At 38.0% G+C, this 23,300-nt stretch overlaps 2 protein-coding genes across 2 annotated transcripts; both read right to left on the bottom strand.

Moving 5' to 3' along the window:
• Positions 1-6,786: 6,786 nt before the first annotated feature.
• On the bottom strand, positions 6,787-7,758 carry LOC129894651 (uncharacterized). Its single transcript, XM_055970324.1, has 2 exons — positions 7,513-7,758; positions 6,787-7,407 (listed from the first exon to the last, which is right to left on the bottom strand). Exons 1-2 carry the CDS (start codon positions 7,756-7,758, stop codon positions 6,787-6,789), a joined length of 867 nt encoding a protein of 288 aa, XP_055826299.1.
• Positions 7,759-19,411: 11,653 nt separating this feature from the next.
• Positions 19,412-23,057, bottom strand: LOC129894650 (uncharacterized). Its single transcript, XM_055970323.1, has 2 exons — positions 22,866-23,057; positions 19,412-19,624 (listed from the first exon to the last, which is right to left on the bottom strand). The coding sequence occupies exons 1-2, from the start codon at positions 23,055-23,057 to the stop codon at positions 19,412-19,414; spliced, it is 405 nt and encodes a 134-aa protein (XP_055826298.1).
• Positions 23,058-23,300: the final 243 nt, after the last annotated feature.

The following is a 23,300-nucleotide window of genomic DNA, read 5'->3' as shown; positions in this document are numbered from 1 at the left end:
AATGTAAGATGCTAAATCAATTTATGTGAATAAATCCATGACATCTAGATAGGTATAATCATGATATTGCAAGTTGTATGAGTAGCCCTACGATTTGATTTAATAGACAAAAAGTTATTTATGGTCATGATTTCTAAAGAATAAACTACTTTACCCTATTTCTTTTTTTTTTTAAACAAAATGATTTTAAAGTCATTACCAAACATAAAAAAAAAGTAAAAATCCTAATCATGATGTCTACCACTAGAAATTTTATGCTAAAAAAAGAAGTCATAATTGTTGATAAAATTTAAGCATACGTCATTGAGGATTTTAATAATATTCATATAGGCATACTTTCAGACATAATAAGTTGCGATAAAAACATATCAAGTAGCACGTAATTCACTTTCTCCCTTTAGACAGTCCCCAAATATTCATTATTATGCAGAGTATAGTTTACAAGATTATTACAAAACTAAAATAAAAGGTAAGCGAATAAAATAATACAAATGATGTAAAACAAAATAATGGCATCTTAAACCTTCGTTTGCATCTCTTCGTATCATGAACTTTGAAGTTCAAACCCAGTTAATATGAGTTTGATTAATATGCCAACGGAGAGCGGTAAAAATATCCGAGATCCAAACAAGTCGAAGTAGCAAATAGGCAAAAAAAAGAACTTAAAAGCTTCCCTCTGTTCTAATGTATTCTTTTCTTTTCTTATGTCTTTTTTTTTTGTCCTTCTATCTGTGTGTGTCTATCTTATACTGATAACTCATGGGTGAAGGGCAATGAAGTCAACCAAGACAACTGGCTAGATTTCAAATTTAAACCAAATAAGTCATAAATCATTTCAAAGAAAATGACAAGATTTTCAAGATTTTGTCAAAAACAAATCAATTCATCTCTGCTTTCCCAGATTTGATCCAAATTTATTCAAAAAGGATGTTTCAAAAGTCAAAAGTTATGGCCAGAGGGACCCAATGTCAATAATGGTAAGGAAATTAATTTGAGGCAATAATCAATTTAAAGAGACCAACTCATATTCATACTGCTAGAAATGTTAACATTTCAAATTGGCTATTTCAAAACCAATCAAGTCAAATGAAAATATCAATCTACAATCTAAGCATAAGACCAATTCAGTATCGACAAAAGGGAAGAAACAAAATAAATAGCTCCACACGACTCGCTACAAATTCTCAAATTCAAACATTAAAACTATAATAATTTGAAAACTCATAAGTTAGGCAATACAATACATGTTTCAGCAAAATTTAAGCAAAAATATGATTTTCCACTTATTGAAGAAAACATATACGATAATTTGGATTCTTAAAGACAAACCAAACACAAATATACAACTCAAATGTAAAATCCGAAACAAATAGTCATGATAAATTGGCCAAGTAACCACATATCCAAAGTCTTTGAGATTCAGTGAGTATGAAATTGATGAGCAAACAATTTAACCACAAACGCAAATCACACACCAATGATGTAATGAAAATTAACAATCAAATGGTTTGAATTTAATGAGATATGACCATATCACAGACTTTGCAAATGTTAAGATTTTTTATACATGAAAAGCTAAAAAAAAATAAAATAAAATTAGCAAAGCACACAAGAATCTTTGAATCATAACCATAGACAAATAAAAATATACTCAAAGCTAAAAGACGAGATGGCAATCGAACTTAAAGAAACGAACCTGGACGGATCTGTTAAGATCCTTCTTCAGCAAACCAAATCTCCAAGCTTCTAGCTAACTAAGATCTGATCGTGGTGGTGTTGATGTTGCTGCAGCTGAAGGTTTCCATTGCTCGTCGAGCTCATCGGAGAAGAGAGAGAGACGGAGGTGTGAGTGTGCATGAGGGGGTTGCTGGATAGTTGTTGTTCGCTGTAGCTGTTGTCTTGCCGGAACGGCGATGTGCGATGGCTGCGCGAGGGGTCATTTGTGGCTATTGCAGCTGTGCATCGCGGCTGCTGTTGGAGCTTCTGGTGGCATTGTGCTACTGTTGGTTGCAGCTGTTGTGCCATCGATGGAAGTTGTCGTCGTCACAGCTTGCTGTCGATGGTTGCTGGTGCAGTTTTTTGTTGCCTGCTGCTGCGTGGTTGCTGCCAGTTGTTGGCGGTTGCTGTCTAGTGATTATTCACCGGAGAGGAGAGAAAAGAGAAGGGAAAAAGGGAGATTGAGAGGAGTATAGAGGTGGCGTGAAGGTGTGAGAGGTGGTTGGCGGAGATTCCGCCAGCGACGATGGTGGTCTTCTTCTTTTTTCTTTAGGAGAAGATGAAGAGTATAGAGAGAGAGTTAGGGTGAGAGAGATAGAGAGAGAGTGAGGTCTTTTGATGATGGAAAAAGGAAAAATAAAATTGGTTTTAGGATTTTGGGATTAAAATAGGAAATAAATGGCCTTTTGATCTGGACCGTTGATCAATTTTGATGAGTGGTTGGGATTGGATCTTGATATTTGATGGAGATGAAATAGGTGGATGTGATTAAATCTTTTGAAATAAGATTTTAAACTAACCACATTTGGTTCAAAATAGGCTACAATTGAGATGAATTTGAATCTTATTTGGCTAGAATTTTGACAAATTGGATAAAGAAGACTACACTTAAAAATAAAGTGGAGAAAATTAAATAGATTACTTATGTAAATAATAACTATAATATATATGTTGAATTAGTAAAATCCTAAATTTTATCAAGTAGTAATATTTTTGTACATAAAATGACAACTTATATATATACTATATAAATATATGTGTATATATATAATGTATGTATGTGTAGAGTATGTACTAAAATGGAGCTATAATTAATATAGTTAACTAAAATATATAATGAACTTAATTAAGCAATAACTTTATATGCACATGTGTATAAAATGTATTAAAATAGATATGTAATATGTACATATTAATATGAATAAGAAAATTATAAAATAAACTTATTTAAGTAATATTTTTTATATAAGGAAAAATAACCATATATAACATATACTAAATATACATGTAAAAATATTCGAACGTATGAAGCTCGTTATTTAAAAAAGAATAATAAAGATAATAGTTATAATAATAATAAATAGCAAAAATATTACGAATGTCAAATATATGGTTTATTGGGTAAAATTAAATATAAATTTATTTATTTAATAAAGAAATAATTTTGAGAAATCCTTATTTATTAAGATAGCAATCTGAAAAGTAATTATGGATTGGTCAAAATTGGGTGTCAACAACTGTCCCTTTCTTTGAGTAGGATCGATGAAAAAGATCCTACTCAAAGAAAATTGATGAATCAAATTTTGACTCACCATATCTTCCTCTTCTGAAAAGAGGTTTGGTACGGACTTTTAGGAAGTTATGACCGAACTCTGGTATTCAGTTTCATACATATTTTAGGTTAAATGAGAATTCAGGCCACTTATAGTTTAATAAGCTTGATTTAGCGCATGAAATTGAAAGAATTCAAAAGCTATCACAGAATCGAATTATGGAAAAACCAGAATGCTCAAGACTGAGATGAGGGAGGTTTGCTGGAGTATAGTCGAGTTTTCAGTATATCGAGCCTGCCTACATATCCTTATACTTAGGAATCAGACTGCTTGTAGTTCGACTCAATCGGTTGAAAAGGAAATTTCTTATGCTGAGATAACCTTCAATTGGGAGGAGTGACAAATGAATAGAGTATGAAAAAAAAGACTTGCAAACTCTTTGCCATGAATGTGGTGCACTTCACACCCATAACTAAGAACTTACACGGACATAATTTCCAAAGCTCTTGGTGTATTGTCACTCAGATTGAGAAGTTGTTTCCGGTGACAGGTTGAAGTTTTCCGGAGAGAAATTGAAGCCAACAAACTCAAAGGGATACCACATGTCTTCTGGTAGGGGTGTGGTGTGGTGGAAGTTGTTCTTCAACCTATGTACTGATTTGCTATGGAGAAAAGTTCTACATTGTGTTGCATTCCTTTTGATGTTATCCGCACTGTGTCGGCATGTCAACCTCCTCCGATTTTGATGTAGAGCAAATAAAACATACTTTCTAAGATGTAATATTCAATGAGTTGATATGATGCGATATGATAATGAGTTGATATGATGCAATATGGTAATGACCATCTCGGCAATGATATGATAAATGATGGCCCTCTCGGCAATGATATAATAAATGATGGCCCTCTCGGCAATGATAAATAATGGCCCTCTTGGCAATGATATGATAAATGATGGCCCTCTCGGCAATGATAAATGATGGCCCTCTCGGCAATGATATGATAAATGATGGCCCTCTCGGCAATGATAAATGATGGCCCTCTTGGCAATGATAAATGATGGCCCTCTTGGCAATGATAAATGATGACCCTCTCGAAAATGATATAATAAATGATGACCCTCTCGGCAATGATAAATGATGACCCTCTCGAAAATGATATAATAAATGATGACCCTCTCGGCAATGATATGATAAATGATGACCCTCTTCGCAATGACATGATAGATGATGGCCCTCTTGGCAATGATAGATGATGAATGATGGCACTCTTGGCGAATGATATTATCACCTCCAATAATATAATATGAGTAATATAATACGAATGACCCTCTTGGCAAATGATACTACCACCTCCGGTAATATAATATGAATGACCCTCTTGGCAAATGATATTACCACCTCCGGTAATATAATACGAATAATAAAATATGAATGACCCCCTTGGCAATGATATTACCACCTCTGATAATATAACACAAATAATAAAATATGAACGACCCTCTTGGAAAAGATATTACCACCTCCGGTAATATAATACAAATAATAAAATATGAATGATCATTTTGGCAAATGATATTACCATCTCCGGTAATATAATACAAATAATAAAATATGAATGGTCCTCTTGGCAAATGATATTACCACCTCTGGTAATATAATACAAATGATAAAATATGAATGACTCTCTTGGCAAATGATATTACCACCTCCAGTAATATAATATGAATAAAATAACATGAATGACCCTCTTGGCAATGATATTACCACCTTCGATAATATAATATGAATAAAATAATATCATTGTATACGGCATTGTATCATCGTATATGGCATTATATCATCGTATATGGCATTATATCATCGTATATGACATTATATCATCGTATACGGTATCATATAATATGAATAAAATAATATGAATGGCCCTCTTGGCGAATGATATTACCACCTCTGATAATATAATATGAGTAGTATAATACGAATGACCCTCTTGACAAATGATATTACCACCTCCGATAATATAATATAAATAATAAAATATGAATGACCCTCTTGACAATGATATTACCACCTTCGGTAATATAATATGAATAAAATAATATGAATGGCCTTCTTGACAAATGATATTACCACCTCCGGCAATATAATACGAATAATAAAATATGAATGGCCTCAGGATGAAGAACATAATTTGACGTCATTACGGACGCTTGCATTGAAAATAGCTCCTTTGCGTTTTCCTTCACTCAAAAATAAGTAATAGATATATTGTCGTTTTAACTAATGGTTGAGCAAAAATCTTTAGGGAAAATTCTTGAAAATATGTACAAAGTGCCTGACATTAGTGTGTGAATATCAGGCTCATTTTCGAACACTCTATATTCATTGTGGCTCATGGCTTGCTGGAGATTTGAATGAGGCATTATTTTTTATTTTTTGAACGTCTCCTTTTCGTTTGACGAATTCTGGTGACAAAATTATCACTTTGAAAACTCTTTGTTCTTTTAACTTTTTTGTACTTGCTGAAAGGAGAGATATGGTGATCTTTTATAAATCTGCATCCACAGAAAATGGTTAGTTTTGAATGAATTGATCTGTGTTGAATTCTCTATTTATTTTCTCCTTGTCTTGCTATCTTCGATCGCTTGCTCTGATTCCCCACTTCTCGGTAGATATAAGACAAAAATATATTCTTGCAAAATGTTTGATGTATTAAAAGTTTTAAGAAAGATGAGTTCTTTTTGGAAAGCAATTTGGAAAGGGTCACTGCCAGATGTCATGTCACGCATAGCTTAAATGAACGGCCTTGATCCGAAGCTTCGAGCAGGCTTGCTATCTTGTTCACAAAATTTTTAAGGATTCTTGGGACATTCTGACATAGCTAGCAAGTTTTTGTAATTGACTCTGAACTCTGATGGTGCTAGAGATTATTGAGGTTGACATTGATCTTCCAACAATGTCGGGGATCATTCGAGGCCAACCTTGAACTTTGAACTTGAGTAAAACCTTCTGATGATATTAGATAAAATTTTTGAGGTAATCCTCAAAATTTTCTATCCTAGTTAAATGTCTTGGTAAATATCATACTATGAATAAGAGATTTGCAGAATTTTTGAGATCCTATCAAAAATTTTGTCCCAGTTACTTTTCTGATGTACCTCAGTCTTGTCTTCTTTTGTGAAAAGATCTTCTTTGAAATTTTTGAGTCCCTCTCTAAAATTCTGTCCCAGTTTCTATCATAAATAGAGAACTTATGAGAGATATGACCAAACCGTTGTGGCGCCTACGTATCCCGTTGAGGCAGGAATCAGGTCAAACGTAGTTCCCCTCTCGGGAGATAAATGAGAAATGGGAGATTTTGATACAAAAATGACTGAGGCCGACATAGGCCGCCTACGTATCTCATTCTTGAGAATTCAGGTCAGACGTAGTTCAAACAAAATGAGAGGGTTAATTTAAAAAAACAAACATAGAAACGATTACAAGCAAACGACATAGTTAAAAACGTTGAACCTTTAAACGTTGTATCTCTTGATGGCATCTGAGTTGATTGGTTTTGGCCACTCTTGGCTATCCATTTTGGATAATATTAAGGCACCTCCAGACAACACTTTGCTAACCATGTAAGGTCCTTGCCAATTTGGCGCGAACTTTCCTTTATACTCATCTTGATGTAGAAAAATGTGTTTGAGAACCAACTGACCAACTTCAAACGTTCTTGGTCTCACTCGCTTGTTAAAAGCACGAGTCATTCTTTGCTGGTATAGTTGACCATGGCAAACAACAATCATTCTCTTTTCATCAATCAAAGCCAAATGTTCAATTCGATTACGAACCCAATCGGCGTTGCTCAATTTAGCTTCTTGAATGATTCTCAACGAAGGTATCTCCACTTCGGCTGGGATTATGGCCTCTGTCCCATACACTAGAAAGTACGGGGTTGCTCCAATTGATGTTCTGACAGTTGTTCGGTATCCTAACAAAGCATATGGCAACATCTCGTGCCAACCTTTGTGATTGCCAATCATTTTCCTCAAGATATTTTTGATATTCTTGTTGGCAGCTTCCACGGCTCCATTCATTTGAGAACGATATGCGATTGAGTTTCGGTGATTAATCTTGAATTGCTCACATATCTCTTTCATCAAATGGTTATTGAGATTTGCTCCATTATTAGTAATGATGGAATTCGGTATTCCAAATCTACATATTTAATTGTTACGGATGAAGTCTACTATTACCTTATTCGTAACTGATTTATACGAAGCTGCTTCCACCCACTTGGTGAAGTAATCAATAGCAACTAAAATGAACCTATCTCCATTAAAGGCGGATGGCTCTATTGGGCCAATGATATCCATACCCCAAGCCACAAATGGCCAAGGAGAACTCATTGCATTGAGTTCGTGAGGAGGTACTCGAATCAAATCACTGTGCACTTGACATTGATGACATTTTTGCACATACTTACAACAATCATGCTCCATAGTTATCCAAAAATAGCCGGATCAAAGGTTTTTCTTCGCCAAGGTAAGCCCATTTATGTGAGTTCCACAAACTCCCACGTGAATCTGTTCGAGAAGCTTCGTAGCTTCAATAGCATCGACACATCTGAGAAGTCCTATATTTGGAGTTCTCCTATAAAGGGTTTCTCCACTTGGAAAGAAATTATTATCCATTCGACGTATTGCTTTCTTCTGATTGAAAGTTGCATTATCTAGATAAGTTCCAGTTCCTAGATATATTTTTATGTCAAAATACCAAGGTCTCCCATCTGGTTCTGCTTCGATATGCAAACAGTGAGCGGGTTGTTCTTTCAAATATATCTCTACAGGATCAATATAACTTGTATCTGGATGTTTGATCATTGAGGAGATAGTAGCAAGAGCATCATCAAATTCATTCTGCAACCTTGGGGTATGCCTAAACTCGATCTTGCGAAACCTTTTACACAACCTTTGCACTAACTTCACGTATGGTGCAATCTTTGAATTCTTTATGGCCCATTCCCCCTGAACCTGATGAATCAGTAAATCAGAATCTCCTATTACCAACAACTCTTGAATGTCTTTATCGATCGCCATCTTTAGACCCATGATGCATGCTTCATACTCAGCCATGTTGTTCGTGCAAAGAAATCAGAGTTTGGCTGCTATAGGGTAATGTTGGCCAGATTTTGATATTAGGACTGCTCTAATCCCACTTTCTTCATGATTCACTGCCCCATCAAAAAATACTCTCCAACCAGGGTATTCCTCGGAGATATCTTCTCCTACAAATAATACCTCTTTATCGGGAAAATAAGTTCTGAGCGGTTCATACTCTTCGTCTACTAGATTTTCTTTGAGATGATCCGCTAAGGCTTGTGCTTTTATCGCCTTTTGGGTCACATACACAATATCAAACTCACTCAACAGCATTTGCCATTTTGCCAATTTCCCAGCGGGCATCACTTTCTAAAAAATATACTTCAATGGATCCATCTTGGAGATGAGATATGTAGTATATGAAGACAAGTAATGTCTAAACTTTTGAGCAATCCAGGTTAAAGCACAACAAGTTTTCTCCAAAAGAGTGTAACGAGCCTCGTACAGAGTAAACTTCTTGCTTAGGTAGTAGATTGATCATTCCTTCTTTCCAGTCTCATCATGTTGACCTAGCACGCATCCAAATGCATTATCCAAGACAGAAAGATATAGCAACAATGGAATTCCTTCCCTCGGAGGAACTAGCACCGGCGGATTAGACAAGTAACTTTTAATAGCATCGAAAGCTATCTGACACTCTTCGGTCTATTTTGTCAATGCATCCTTTTTTAGCAACTTAAAGATAGGCTCACAAATCAATGTGGACTAAGCTATGAATCGGCTGATGTAGTTCAATCTTCCCAGAAAGCTCATCATTTCCTTTTTGGTCTTTGGTGGAGGTAATTCTTGAATCGCCTTGATTTTAGTGGGATCAAGCTCGATACCCCTTCTACTAACTATAAATCCCAATAACTTATTGGCTGGTACCCCAAAAGCACATTTAGCAGGATTTAATTTCAAGTTGTATTTGCGTAGGCGATCAAAAAACTTCTTTAAGTGAGTCAAATAATCTGTACTCTCACGGGATTTGATAATGACATCATCCACATATACTTTAATTTCCTTGTGAATCATATCATGAAAAATGGTCATTATGGCTTATATATAAGTGGCCTCAGCATTCTTGAGACCAACAGCATTACCCTATAATGATACATACCCCACGGTGTGATGAAAGCTGTCTTTTCTGCATCTTTTTCAACCATTAGAATTTGGTGATAACCCGCGTAGCAATCCACGAATGACTGCATCTCATGCTTGGCATAATTATCGATGAGGATGTGGATATTCGGTAATGGAAAGTTATCTTTAGGGCTAGCTTTGTTCAAATCTCTATAATCAACATAGATTCTGATCTTGCCATCCTTCTTAGGAACTGGAACAATATTAGCTAACCAAGTCGAATACTGTGTCATTTCCACCACTCTGGATTGAATTTGCGTGGTAACCTCTTCTTTGATTCTCAAACTCAAATCTGGTTTGAATTTTCGAGTCTTTTTATTTTACTGGACTGCAATCCGGATTGATCGGCAATTTATGAGACACGATGTCCATACTCAAACCTGACACGTCATCATAAGACCAAGAAAATATGTCGATGTACTCTTTAAGCAAACTGATAAGTTTCTTTCTTTCAGCTTTTGTTAGATAGACACCGATTCTGATTTCTTTGATACACTCATCATCTCCCAGATTCACAGCCTCAGTTTCCTCTTGAGTTGGCTTGTATTTCTCCTCAAATAGTTTTAATCCCTCGGTGAGGTATTCAGGTATTATAGCCTCTTCATCATAATCCTCGAACTCATCACACTCTATCTCATTTTGTTCATTTGTCTTGTGACATGGCATGATACTGGCAGGTTTTAAGTTATTTTTACTGAAATCATAAGCAAACAAAGTCAGATAAGTAAAATATAGACCGATAACCAAATAATAAGTAAATTTCACAATAAAAGGTCTTCATTTAAACTAATATAAATTTTGGCCATGACTGTGGGTCAATCTGCCTTTTTTCAAACATGATAAAGGTAACTTAAAGCATAACAAAATAGAAACAAATAAAGGGTGGGTCTCGGGCCTCCTCCAAACTACCACTGATTAAAAAATAAGCAGATAATATATCTTTATCTACCAAGATGAGTGAGGGACTAAGAGTGGTGTGGACGTCCAATTAGATAGTTGCTCCTCTGGTTCAGCATCACGGATGCCCTATGTCCCTGTTTCTTCCTCTAAGATTGTGTCAACTTCTTCAAAAATATTCCAGATTCCTTCCCCAAGATCGCCATCATTGACATATTCTTGCACTGGAAATGACATATACAAGTGAGGTATTGGCCTAGCCAGTACCCGATCAATCTTCCTATTTGTCATATCTGCCTCATCGTCTTCTATAGGGACATATCCCAAACCATACTTTAATCCTTTATTGGGAATCTGAATGGGCTCGATGATTCCTTGGAAGTACTTTCCCAATCCAAAACCTGGCTCAAAACTGCTTCAGAGCATGATAGTGGCTATCATCTTATAAATAGAAGGCATAGGCGACTGTGGGGTCAAATCATCGCTAGTGGCATTTACCAGCTCCACTGTATAGAAGTTGGTACTTCTAGTAATATCATCAACAATTAGTGCACAACCATTTGCATGACTTCCTTCACCATAAACGACCACCTCACGGTCATTCTTTACAAACTTTATCATCTGATGGAGAGTAGAGGGCACGGCTCCAGCCATATGAATCCATGGTCTTTCTAATAATAGGTTGTAGCTGGTGGTGATGTCCATCACTTGACACTCTACAACAAAATCAATAGGACCTACTTGAATACCCAAATTCACAACTCCTAATGTATCTCTTTGACCCCCATCAAAAGTTCTAACCTTAACTTGGTTCTATCAGACTTTTCCCAAATCAAAGTTTAATTATTTGAAAATCGACAAGGGACAAATGTTAAGACCCGATCCATCATCGATCAATACTCGATTCATGATCTTTTCCCGATACTTAATAGTGATATGAAGAGCTTTGTTATGCATCACACCTTCAAGGGACAATTCTTCATCGCTAAAACTGATGCGATGTCCTTGAACAACTCGACTCACCATAGCAGCCAGATTATCTTCACCTGTACCCACAGGTACGTAAGTGTCATCCAAAGCTTTCATCAAAGCATGTCTGTGCTATTGTGAGCTCATCAATAATGCCCACATAGAGATTTGGGCAGGTACTTTCTCCAGATGTTTCACTATAGAATACTCTTTTGGCTGCATCTTTCACCAAAACTCTTCAGCCTCAGCTTCACTGATTGGTCTCTTTTATTGATCTTTCTTATGCCCCCCTTGAGCCAATTCTTCTGGAGTGTAACACCTACCAGACTGTGTTATTCCCTGAGTTGCCGCAACTTCGATCACGAACTTCTTTTGGTTAGGAATTTCTTTCAGCACCAAAGCAACAACCTTTTGAGGTGTTAAAATCACAAAATTTGATTTCTCCTTTATGCTAAGTAAATCCACAGCCATTTTAAGACTGTTATGATAGGCTGGGACTATGGCTTTTGTTCTACACCAATTTTCTTCCATCTCAATCATATTGATATTAACCCCTCCATGATTCAGCAAAGGATTACTATTGACATTAGGGGCGGCGGTTTGAAGAGTGACAACCTCACGATCAATTAAATCCTGAATCTTATGCTTCAAATTGACACAAGTTTCAGTATCATGTCCGCTACTATTGGAATGATATGCACATATTTTGTCAGCTCTGTAGAATCTAGCGCTTGCATCAGCCGATTTAGGTGCAATGGGATGAATAATACCTGTATCTCTTAATCTTTTGAACAACTTAGTCCGTCTTTCCACCAGAGGAGTAAAAGTCCTAGCAGGCCTATTTTTAAAATTAGATTGGGAAAGGTTGTAGTTATTTTGTAGGGGTGGGGGTACATGATGATAACTCAGATGATTTTGGCGAAGAGGTGTGGGAGTTTGGAATCTTGGATACTGTTGGGTTTGATATTTTGGTGTTAGAGTCTGGTAGTTTGGTGGGGTAATTTGGTATTGTGGTGCTGTGTAGTATGAAGGTGGAGTTTGATAACTTTAGAATGGGGCTTCATAATTTGGGGGTGGAGTTTGGTAACTGGAAGGTGGGGTTTGGTAGTTTGGGGGTGGAGTTTGGTAACTGGAAGGTGGGGTTTGGTAGTTTGGTTGGGTGTAGTAAACTTGGTATGGATTTTGTGGATCTTGTGGATAGGTCTTGAAAGTTGTAGGTTTTCCTGGCTTGCTGTTGGCGAACCTCCTCCCTTCAGGTGTGTAGGATATGGTAGATACATCCTCTCTTTTCTTTCTAAACAGTCCTGAAAACCCAATTGAGGAGGCTATACGGGCTACTTTTCCGGTCTTAAGCCCATCTTTGATAGTCTCGCCTACCTTGACTATCTCGGCAAATTTTTCTCCAACGAGCAACATCAATCTTTCATAGTATTCGGGCTATTGCATGCGTACAAATACTTCCACGATCTCTTTCTCTATCATGGGAGGTCGAACTCTGGCGGCCTTTTTTCTCCACCTATATGCATGTGGATTTCTGTTTGATTTTCTCTAAAGAATATCGATTGGGAACGATCTCCATGTTGTACGCAAACCTCTCGATAAAATCTTTGGCCTGAGTGTTCCAATTAGACCATTGTTTTATTTCTTGAGCGCTGAACCATTCCAAAGCCTCTCTACTTAAACTTCGGCTAAAGAGCCGCATTAGCAAAGCTTCATTCTTCCCAACTCCTACTAGTTGATCACAATACGCTCTCAGATGAGCTAAAGGATTTCCGATTCCTCCAAAAGTATCAAATTTTGGCACTTTGAACCCCTCGGGAAGATCTAAATTCGGATGGATACACAAATCTTTGTAATTTAATCTTGCAACATCTGGAGTGTAATGAAACTCCTTCATAGCTTTCATGATCTCCTTTTTCATATTCCATTTGGTTGTCTTTTCCTTTATCCTCCACTCCTTCTCCTGTTCCTCATAGTGATCAAGTTTGGAACCATTAGTATAGGGTCCATTTGGGATTGGGATTTGGAAAGCTGTCTTTTTAGGCGAGGGGTGGGTAAATGGGAGATTCTATGTATTTTGAGGAGCTTGGTAATTTTGGAGAAATGTCTGACGGTTAGTATGTTGATTTTGATGATGGGGAAAGGTCTGTGCGTTGTTAACATTTTGGATTTATGGGGGAGGATAAGCTTGAGGGTTGGTATTTTGTGGGGGAGGGAAGGTTGGAGGGTCAGCACTTTGAGGGTGAAGTGGCGCTTGGTAGGAAGCGGAAGCATGATAGGGATTTAAGGTAGTGAGGTCAACAATAAAGGTATTTCGAGTGGGGTTTAAGGGTGGGTTTTGAACGTGTTCCGTACTTGAATTTGGAGAAGGGAAGTGGAATGGAGGCCTTTCTTCGCTTGGAACCGGCGTGTTGGCGGTGATAGCCAGATTTGACAATTCTCGATTTTTTTGTATCTCAACTCTCATCTCGGCGATTTGTTGCACTAACTGCAATCAACTCATTTTGTTCAGCGACGACAGGGTCTGTCACAACAATCTCTGTCAAACTAGTGTTGTCATTATTGCCAGTCATTTTCCTTTTCTCTACTATTTGATTTTGATCGGGGAAGGAATCTTTGGAAGTTTTTGATCTCGTGAAATAAGGATGCTCAGCCTGTTTGTCAACACAGATCAATTCTAAATACCTGGACATAAAATAACTCGAAAGGCAGATATGTTATTCTTTTTGTTCATAACTTGTAATGCAAAATATCACATATAATGAGACAAATAAACACATAAGGCCTAGCGTTTTGAAGGATGTAGTACGCCATTTGAACACATTCCATTGCCCCCCAAAACTAAGATTTCATTCATAAATAAATAAGACATTACAAAATCGAGCAATGGGGTACACTTTAGGGAAGGGAAAATGCCAATACAAAAGAAGCCAATACAACGCCAAGAAAGACGACAAACTAAAAAGTGGAAGGTCCTGCTCTTCTTCTTGCTTTCTCCATTTCCTCTCGAACAATATGCTTGAGGATCAATAAGTAAGGTTCAGCCAACAAGGCTCTATCAGGCATCGACAATTGTTTGAAACTGGCGAGTTGCTCATCTAAGCTCAAGTCCATCTGTGCTAATGATGCTCTCGAATTAGCTAGCTCTTGTGTCGCGAGAGTTAAGGCCTTTTGAATCTCATACTCCCTCTGGCAGAACTCTTGTTCCTTACGTTGGAATTCTCTTCCCTATGTTGAAACTCTTGTTGGAAAAGGTAAGCCTGCATTTGAAGCCTTGTATGAACATCTTCGATTTGAGGACCCTCATACGGTCTCGATTTTAGTGTACCTTGCAAATTTGTTGTTAACCATGCTTTGTATTCCTTGTCGTACCCAGCTTCGTATTTATTTTCAGTTATGCTCTCTTTTAAATAAATACGACCGACCCACTCTTTAAGGATTTCTTTAACATAAGGTACGACTTTGTGATTGTCATAATCGATGATATATTGGTCGGTGCTCCTTCGTTGGGGTATGATTTGCTTTCTCCCGAACTGTCGTATAACTCTATTAGGACTATAAGGTCGTATTCCCCTAATGCCCACAAGGACCAACAAAGGATATCGGGGTCCTCGAATTGCTATTTTTTTAGATCTAAAGTCTTCGAACATCCAATGAATGTCACTTTCCTTCAAATCGTAAAGAATTTTAGCCCATCCTTCTCTTGTTTTTTGAATCTTGAAGTTTAAGAGACTGAAATTGAATTCATGTTGATGAATATCGTCCGTCCTGTCCTTCTTTCCCAAAGCTTGTGAACCCTCCTCTGAGTTTTTAGGCAGATGCTTGGACATCCACCATTGAAGCAAAAGGTTATATCCTTGGAAAAATTGATGACCATTTTTGCATTGGCTTAAGGAACGATAGATATCGGCCAGAATGATCGGAACCATATTGAAGTGCTTTTTTTCTAATTTTGCCCACTGATGCCATGAAAAATGGCATGCGCAGTTATAGTAATTCTAGAGTAAATTTCATTATCTCTATCCCGAGGGAATACCGTGGTCCCCAGAAGACAAATGGAGAATGCTAAAGCTCGAGTGTTACTCCACGTGGTGTGATCGTGAAACTCATTAGGAAACCCCCTATAGTAGCTTTGATGTCCCCAATGCTCGAAAAACTTCATAAATGGAATATTTGGTGTGTCTAACCAATCCATATTTACCAATAGAAGCATATTCTTCATTTCAGTGCTAGTTGGCTTATCCGGTATCAAAATGTGATGGTCAGAGTTATGCTTTCGTTTATTACACATTCCAATGGTTTCTAGGCAATCCTGAATTTCTTCTATAGTTGGTGTTATTTCATCATCCCCGAATCGAAACACCATTCTCTCGCTATCCCAAAATCGAGTAATGAACTCAATGAATTCAGGCCATGCTTGGAGTCGTATGATTGATGGGAGATGCCCTAGATGGGTTGTAACTTGAGTCTGTAAATAAGGGCCAAGGTTAGCCCACCAAAGATGGAGAAGATCGGGGGGTTTGGTGACCATGCCGAAACTCAAGAATCTTCTAGTCATCTACAAAACACAAAATAAAAATAAAAACCCAAACCCATAGGCTTAATGGTTTGTCCAACAGCGTATACATCCTTCAAATTAAGCACATAAGCATGAGCGTCCAAGTAGGTTGTGGCCCTTTCGGACTCAGGGTGGTCTTTCTAATGGGTCCAACACACCTTGGGTGTTGGGTCAACTTAGTCCAATGTGCTATTAAAGGGATTTTTCTTCGTTCTACGCTAGGTTGACTAAGAGTGGACTTTATTTTAGTATATCGGTAATCCAAGCGGACAACTCGAGCTGGAGGAAGTTAGCGATCGTTGACCATCTAATGGCCAACTCATTTCACCAGGGTACCTCCTTAGAACATTTGGATTCGATGGTTGCGACCCGCATAACCATCATTTAAGTAAGAAGAAAAAATGCCAAGTGGCGGAAGTATGCTATGCATGCGATGACAGTTCAATATTCATAACGGTAAGCGAATAAAATAATACAAAAGATGTAAAATAAAATAATGGCATCTTAAACCTTCGTTCGCAACTCTTCATATCATGAACTTTGAAGTTCAAACCCGGTTAATATGAGTTTGATTAATATGCCAATGGAGAGCGGTAGCAATATCCGAGATCCAAACAAGTCGAAGTAGTAAAGAGGTAAAAGAAAGAACTGGTATGTCACAAACTCAACACCAAATCGCTCTAGTATATCCATCTTATGAAGAAGCTCATGACAATCAACAAGGAAATCGTAAGCATTCTCAGATTCAGTACCCCTGAAGACCGGGGGTTTCAACTTCAAGAACTTAACAAAGAGATCGTGTTGGTCACTCGTCATTACCAAACCTGTAGTCAATCGAGGAAATATGTTTGTTCCTGAGGGCACCGTCATACGAGAAGCCACAACAGCTACATGTTGTACTCCTAGAATATAAGGTGCTGGGGGAGCTTGTCCCTGATCGGATAACCCACTGAGATAGGTGAGAACCTGGTGGATCATCTCTGGAGTAGGCTGGGGTGGTGCTTCTCTCTCATGAACCTGCTCTTCCTCTACCTCAACATCATCTCTAACTACCTCATCAGCCGGTAGAGAGGTCGGTTCTCTTTCCCTGGCTGGCCTAGTTATCTGGACCCTGCCTCTGGTGGGCTTTCTCCCGCGACCTCTACCACGGCCTCTCGTCGCTACTCCTCTTCTGCCCACAGCCCCAGCGGCTGGCTTAGGTGCTCTTGTTGCTCTAGTTCTAACCATCTGCGAAAGTAAATTGAAAAAAGTCAGATACCAATTTGTATCACCTAGATACCAATTAGATTCAAGTAATAGCACGAAAGAAAGAAGGAATAGAGTTTTCCTAAAGTCCCGTAGCCTCTCGAAGAAAAGTAAAGGCGTCCCCGTACCGTTCTACAAGACTCTACTAGACCTGTCCTTGTGTGATGAGATCACCAAACCTAAAGCTCTGATACCAAGTTTGTCAATAACCCAAAATGGTCCGTGCGTGGAACCCACACTTAACCGCCTAAGTGGGAGAACCAATGATACAAACCCCAACTAATAAATATAACAATAAAACAGAAGCTTAAATAAATACATTTTCCCCAAAACCTGAAATTCATCACATGAAGGACATCTAAATTTTAAAACTAAGTCTGAAAATACCAAACACCAGAATAAACAAATAACAAAATGTGTCCAAAAACTAAAGACACCATGCCATAACTGAGAGAATCCATCACGAGCTAGAAGGATAGCTCACCCTGAAATTTGATGATCTTGAGACTGACTAGAGCTGAGGTCGAGTCGAAGTCGGTGGAGCACTCGCTGCAGTCCACAAAATAAAACAAGAAAAGATACAAGTAGGGGTCAGTACAGGGCAACATGTACTGAGTAGGTATCATTGGTCGACTCAAAATAGGAATTAATATGCAATAAATAATAGCAGGAAATCAACCATAGCACTTAACAAGCGGCAACTAATGACAATGAATAATTATATAACCAGTCAACAATATCAAGATCACACATGAGGACTTAGGCCTCCACATCACGCTCTTTTGGAAAAAGAGTTATTGAAGATTGGGTAACATTAAGTCATTTTTATTTGTTTCCTTTAATATTACCGTGCTGGAACGTGACACCCAATTCAAATATACCGTGTCAGAATGTGACACTCGATCCAAATATACCGTGTCGGAATATGACACCCGATCCAAATATAATTAATTTATCATTCTTCATGATTACATTCCACTTCATTAACAATATTTCATCAATCCTTCTATATTCAAGGCACCATTTTTTAATAGGGCAAGTTCAGGATTATGGATTTCATGATCTCGGGATTTCAGACCAATCACAACAACATATCAACCATCCAAACCATAATAATTAAATGCTTAGTAAACTTCACACATTACTCAATGAATATCAATCACTATTAAGAGTCTATCTATGATATAGAAATAAAAAAAACATAACCTACCTCAATCGAAGAACTGAAGTCAAGCAAGATAATTCACCGGTGATTTCCCTTTCTTCGATGCCTCACATTTCCAATCTATCAAGTATACCATATTCGTAAGCAAACAAACCCATAGACACTAGTATTATATATATGTTTAACCTCGACTCACTAACCTATCCAAATCTATAATCAAATTCCTAGATTTTGATACTAACTAATATCTCAAGTCTCATCTTCTTAAATCTTAAGCATGACTTAAGTCTCAATTCCTCCAATATTATAGTTTTAATGATATTTATATAATATAATATACCTAATATATATTTACCTATCTCAATATATCAAACTTAAATCATAATGTGATAATTAAATAAAATAGTTAAAGGCGAGACAATTGCTGGAAAATAGTGGCGGTGCACTTTTGAACATATACAGAATCGCCTCTTCTTTCCTATATTTTCAATTTCATATTCACCTTACATATACTCATGATGGTCTCCAATGATTAGGTGTAACCATGATCTCATTATTGACCCTAAATCCATAGTATAATATTCTTATTTTTCCTACTATTCCACTAAACTACTACCAAACAAATCTAATAATATACTTTCACTATTCAACCAATAAATTGAATCAAGTAATATACTAATATGCACTTTGCCTATTCTAGAAATCAATATACAGAACGAGACTTGATGTTTAGACTTTACCTGAAGTAGTTTCGGTTCCTCTCCACCAGCGGCGCAGGTAAGTTTCTTTTCTTTTCTATTTTATGTATTAAAATTCATGAACCCTATCCTTTTATTTTAATAATTGGTATAGAGTATTAATTAAATTATCAACTTAGCTCACTAACTAAATTAGTTATTTCAATTTACCCTCAACTAAATAATTAAAGTTATCAAATAGTCCAAAATACCCATTAAAATTTACAGGGTGACTCTTTTATGAAATAAAAAGCTTCAGTTCTCAAAACGACCTAATGGGTCATTACAATAGATACCAATTTACCCACCGTTCATTCCAGAATGGTCAAAAGAAGAGTGAGGGTTGAAAAGGGTACCTGACTCGACGAATAAATGTGGATATGTCCCACGCATATCAGCTTCAATCTCCCAAGTGGACTCCTCAACAGGATGACTCCTCCACTTGACCTTCACAGACGCAATCTCCCTTGATCTCAACTTGCGGACCTCACTATCAAGAATAGCTACAGGCTCCTCCTCATAAGACAAATTCTCATCAAGCAAGACCGAATCCCAGCGAACAATATAGTTTCCATCACCATGATATTTCTTTAGCATAGACACATGAAACACTAGGAGCACTCCATACAAACCTGGAAGTAAAGATAATTCATAGGCCACCTCTCCAACACGCTTAAGAACTTCAAACAGTCCAATATACATCGGACTGAGCTTACCTCGCTTACCGAATCTCACCACACCCTTTATGGGCAAAAGCTTCAACAATACTTACTCTCCCTCCATAAACTCCATGTCCCTGACCTTTCGGTCTGCATACTCCTTTTGCCTGCTCTGAGCTGCTAGAAGCTTCTCGTGAATGAATTTCACCTTCTCTAATGATTCCCTCAAAAGATCAGTTCCCCAAGGTCTAACCTCAAATGCATCAAACCAACCAATAGGAGACCTATATTTTCTCCCATACAACACCTTAAATGGAGCCATATCAATATTTGAATGATAGCTATTATTATACAAAAACTCTGCCAAGGGTAGGAACTGATCCCAATGGCCACCAAAATCTAGCACGCATGCACGAAGCATATCCTCTAGTACTTGAATTATTCTCTCTGACTGACCATCGGTCTGAGGGTGAAATGCAGTACTAAGATCCAATCTAGTACCTAACTCAGCATGTAAGGTCCTCCAAAAGTTAGAAGTAAATTGTGTACCTCTATCTGATATGATAGAAATTGGAACTCCATGTAATCGAACAATCTCGCAGGTATAGAGTTTGGATAACTTCTCTGCATCATAAGTCACCTTTACTGGAATGAAGTAAGCACACTTAGTTAGCCTATCAACAATCACCCATGTCGAATCAAACTTACCCAATGTCTTTGGAAGACCAACCACAAAATCCATTGCAATCCTTTCCCACTTCCATTCCGGAATGGGCATTCTTTGAAGTGTCCCTCTAGGCCTTTGGTGCTCATATTTTACCTACTGACAATTTGGACAATGGGAAACAAAATCAACAATATCACGCTTTATTCTGCTCCACCAATAATGTTGTCTCAAATCGCGATACATCTTGGTTGCACCAGGATGTATAGAGTACCTCGAACTGTGAGCCTCTACAAGAATAGTCTAAATCAAATTATCAATACGGGGCACATATACCCACCCCTTAATCCTCAAGACGCCTTCCCCATTAATCACAACCACTTTGGCCTCTCCCTGCAAGACCATATCATGAATCTATCTCAACTTCTTATCATCAAACTGCTTTTCTTTAATCTTGTCGAGGAAAGAAGATCTTGCCCCACATAGGCCAAGAACCCTCCTTTCTCGGTTACTTCCAGCCTCATAAAGTCATTAGCCAGAGTTTGAACCTCTCTAGCCAATGGACGTCTGGAAACTTACAAATGAGCTAAACTTCCCATGCTCCCTGCTTTTCTGCTCAAGGCATCGGCCACTACATTAGCTTTTCCTGGGTGATAAAGAATAGTGATATCATAGTCCTTTAGCAATTCCATCCACCTCCTCTGCCTCAAATTCAAGTCTTTTTGAGTGAACACATATTGTAAGCTGCGATGATCTGTATACACTTCACACTTTACCCTATTTAGATAATATCTCCACTACTTCAATGCAAATACAACCGCAGCCAACTCTAAATCATGAGTGGGGTAATTACGTTCATGCACCTTCAATTGCCTTGAAGCATAGTCAATTACATTCTTCTCTTGCATTAGCACTGCACCTAAACTAGAATATGATGCATCACAATAAACAATAAAATTCTTACCTTCTACTAGCAGGGAAAGAATCGGTGCAGTAGTCAATAAGGTCTTGAGTTTCAGAAAGCTCTCTTCACACCCATCCAACCACATAAATGGAATATTCTTCTTGGTCAAGTTGGTTAGCTGAGAAGAAATGGAAGCAAATCCCTTGATGAACCGGCGGTAGTAGCTAGCCAAACCAACAAAGCTCCTTACCTCTGAGACATTAGTGGGCCTTGCCCAAATCTTCACTGCTTCAATCTTCTGGGGATCCATCATCACTCCCTCCTTAGAAACCACGTGCCATAAGAAAGACACTGAATCAAGCCAGAACTCACACTTGGAGAATTTGGCATATAGCCTTTTCTCCCTTAACAATCCCAGAATAATTCTCAGATGCTCTTCATGTTCTTTTCTGCTCTTTGAGTAGATCAATATATCATCAATAAAGACAATAACATAGAGATCCAAATATGGCTTAAATATTCCATTTATTTGACTCATGAAAGCAGCAGGCACATTTGTAAGCCCAAAAGACATTACCAAGAATTCATAGTGTCCATACCTGGTTCGAAATACAGTCTTCGGTACATCTGTTGCCTGTATTTTTAGTTGATGGTAACCGGACCTCAAATCAATTTTTGAGAAAACACAAGTACCCTCCAACTGATCGAATAAGTCATCAATGCGAGGAAGGGGATACCTATTTTTAATAGTCACCTTGTTCAGCTGCTTGTAGTCTATGCACATACGAAGGCTACCATTTTTCTTCTTCACAAATAAAACTGGAGCACCCCAAAGAGAGGCACTCGTTCTAATAAAACCTTTACCCAACAACTCTTGAAGTTGGGCCTTCAACTCCCTCAACTCAACTAGGGCCATTCTATAAGGTAGAATGGAAATAGGGCGAGTGTCGGGCTCCAGGTCGATACAAAAATCTATATCCCTATCAGGTGGCATACCAAGTAAGTTTGCGGGGAAAACATCCATAAACTCACGGACTATCGAGATAGACTCAATCAACGGCACTTCAGAATTATCATCCCTAAGATATGCTAGGAAGGCTAAACAAGCCTTACTCACCAACCTCTTAGCATGAAGAAAATAGATAATCCGAACTGGGGTAGGAAGATAGTCACCCTCCCACACCAACTTATCCATCCCAGGCTTGGCTAATATCACAGTCTTAGCATTGTAATCTAAGATAGCAAAATTTGGAGAGAGCCAAGTCATACCCAAGATTACATCAAAGTCAACCATCTCTAGAATAATCAAATCTACATAAGTTCTGCTCCCTACAAAAGTCACAAGGCAAGATCTATACACTTTCTCAACTAGCACAGACTCACCAACAGGAGTAGAAACACGAATAGGCATGTCAAGTAAGTCACAATATAAATCAAGTCCATCAGCAAATGCAGAAGATACATAAGAAAATGTGGATCCAGGATCAAATAATATGAAGGCCAAGCTATCGCAGACCAGAAGAGTACCTGTGATAACAGCATCGGATGCGTCTGCCTCTGACCTCCCAGGAAAAGTATAACAATGGGCTCTGTCGCCTGTCTGACCATTTCCCTTACCGGGCTGTACTCTAGTAGTTCCAACCTATCCACCACCACAGCCAGATTGGCGACCACCACGACCTTGTCCACCACATCCTCCAGAATGACGGCCCCTAACATAGCCGTCGCCTCCACCTCTAGCTACTGGGGCTCTATAACCCTGATCATACTAAGCCTGAATCTACCTTGGATAATATTTTCTGATATATCCAGGCTCACCACATCCGTAACAAGTCTTAGGGTCAAGAGTGGGTCTTTGTGAAGATGAAGAAGACTGAAGATAACCCCCAAAATTAGAAAAGGGCTGACTAGTCTTTAACGGACCTCCATCTGAAACCTGCAATGAAGACTGAATAGGATGGG

Source organism: Solanum dulcamara, chromosome 7 (assembly GCF_947179165.1).
Source record: "Solanum dulcamara chromosome 7, daSolDulc1.2, whole genome shotgun sequence".
NCBI lineage: Eukaryota > Viridiplantae > Streptophyta > Magnoliopsida > Solanales > Solanaceae > Solanum > Solanum dulcamara.
The sequence above is the reverse complement of the archived record's forward strand: the minus strand, read 5'-3'. Positions and strand labels throughout refer to the sequence as shown.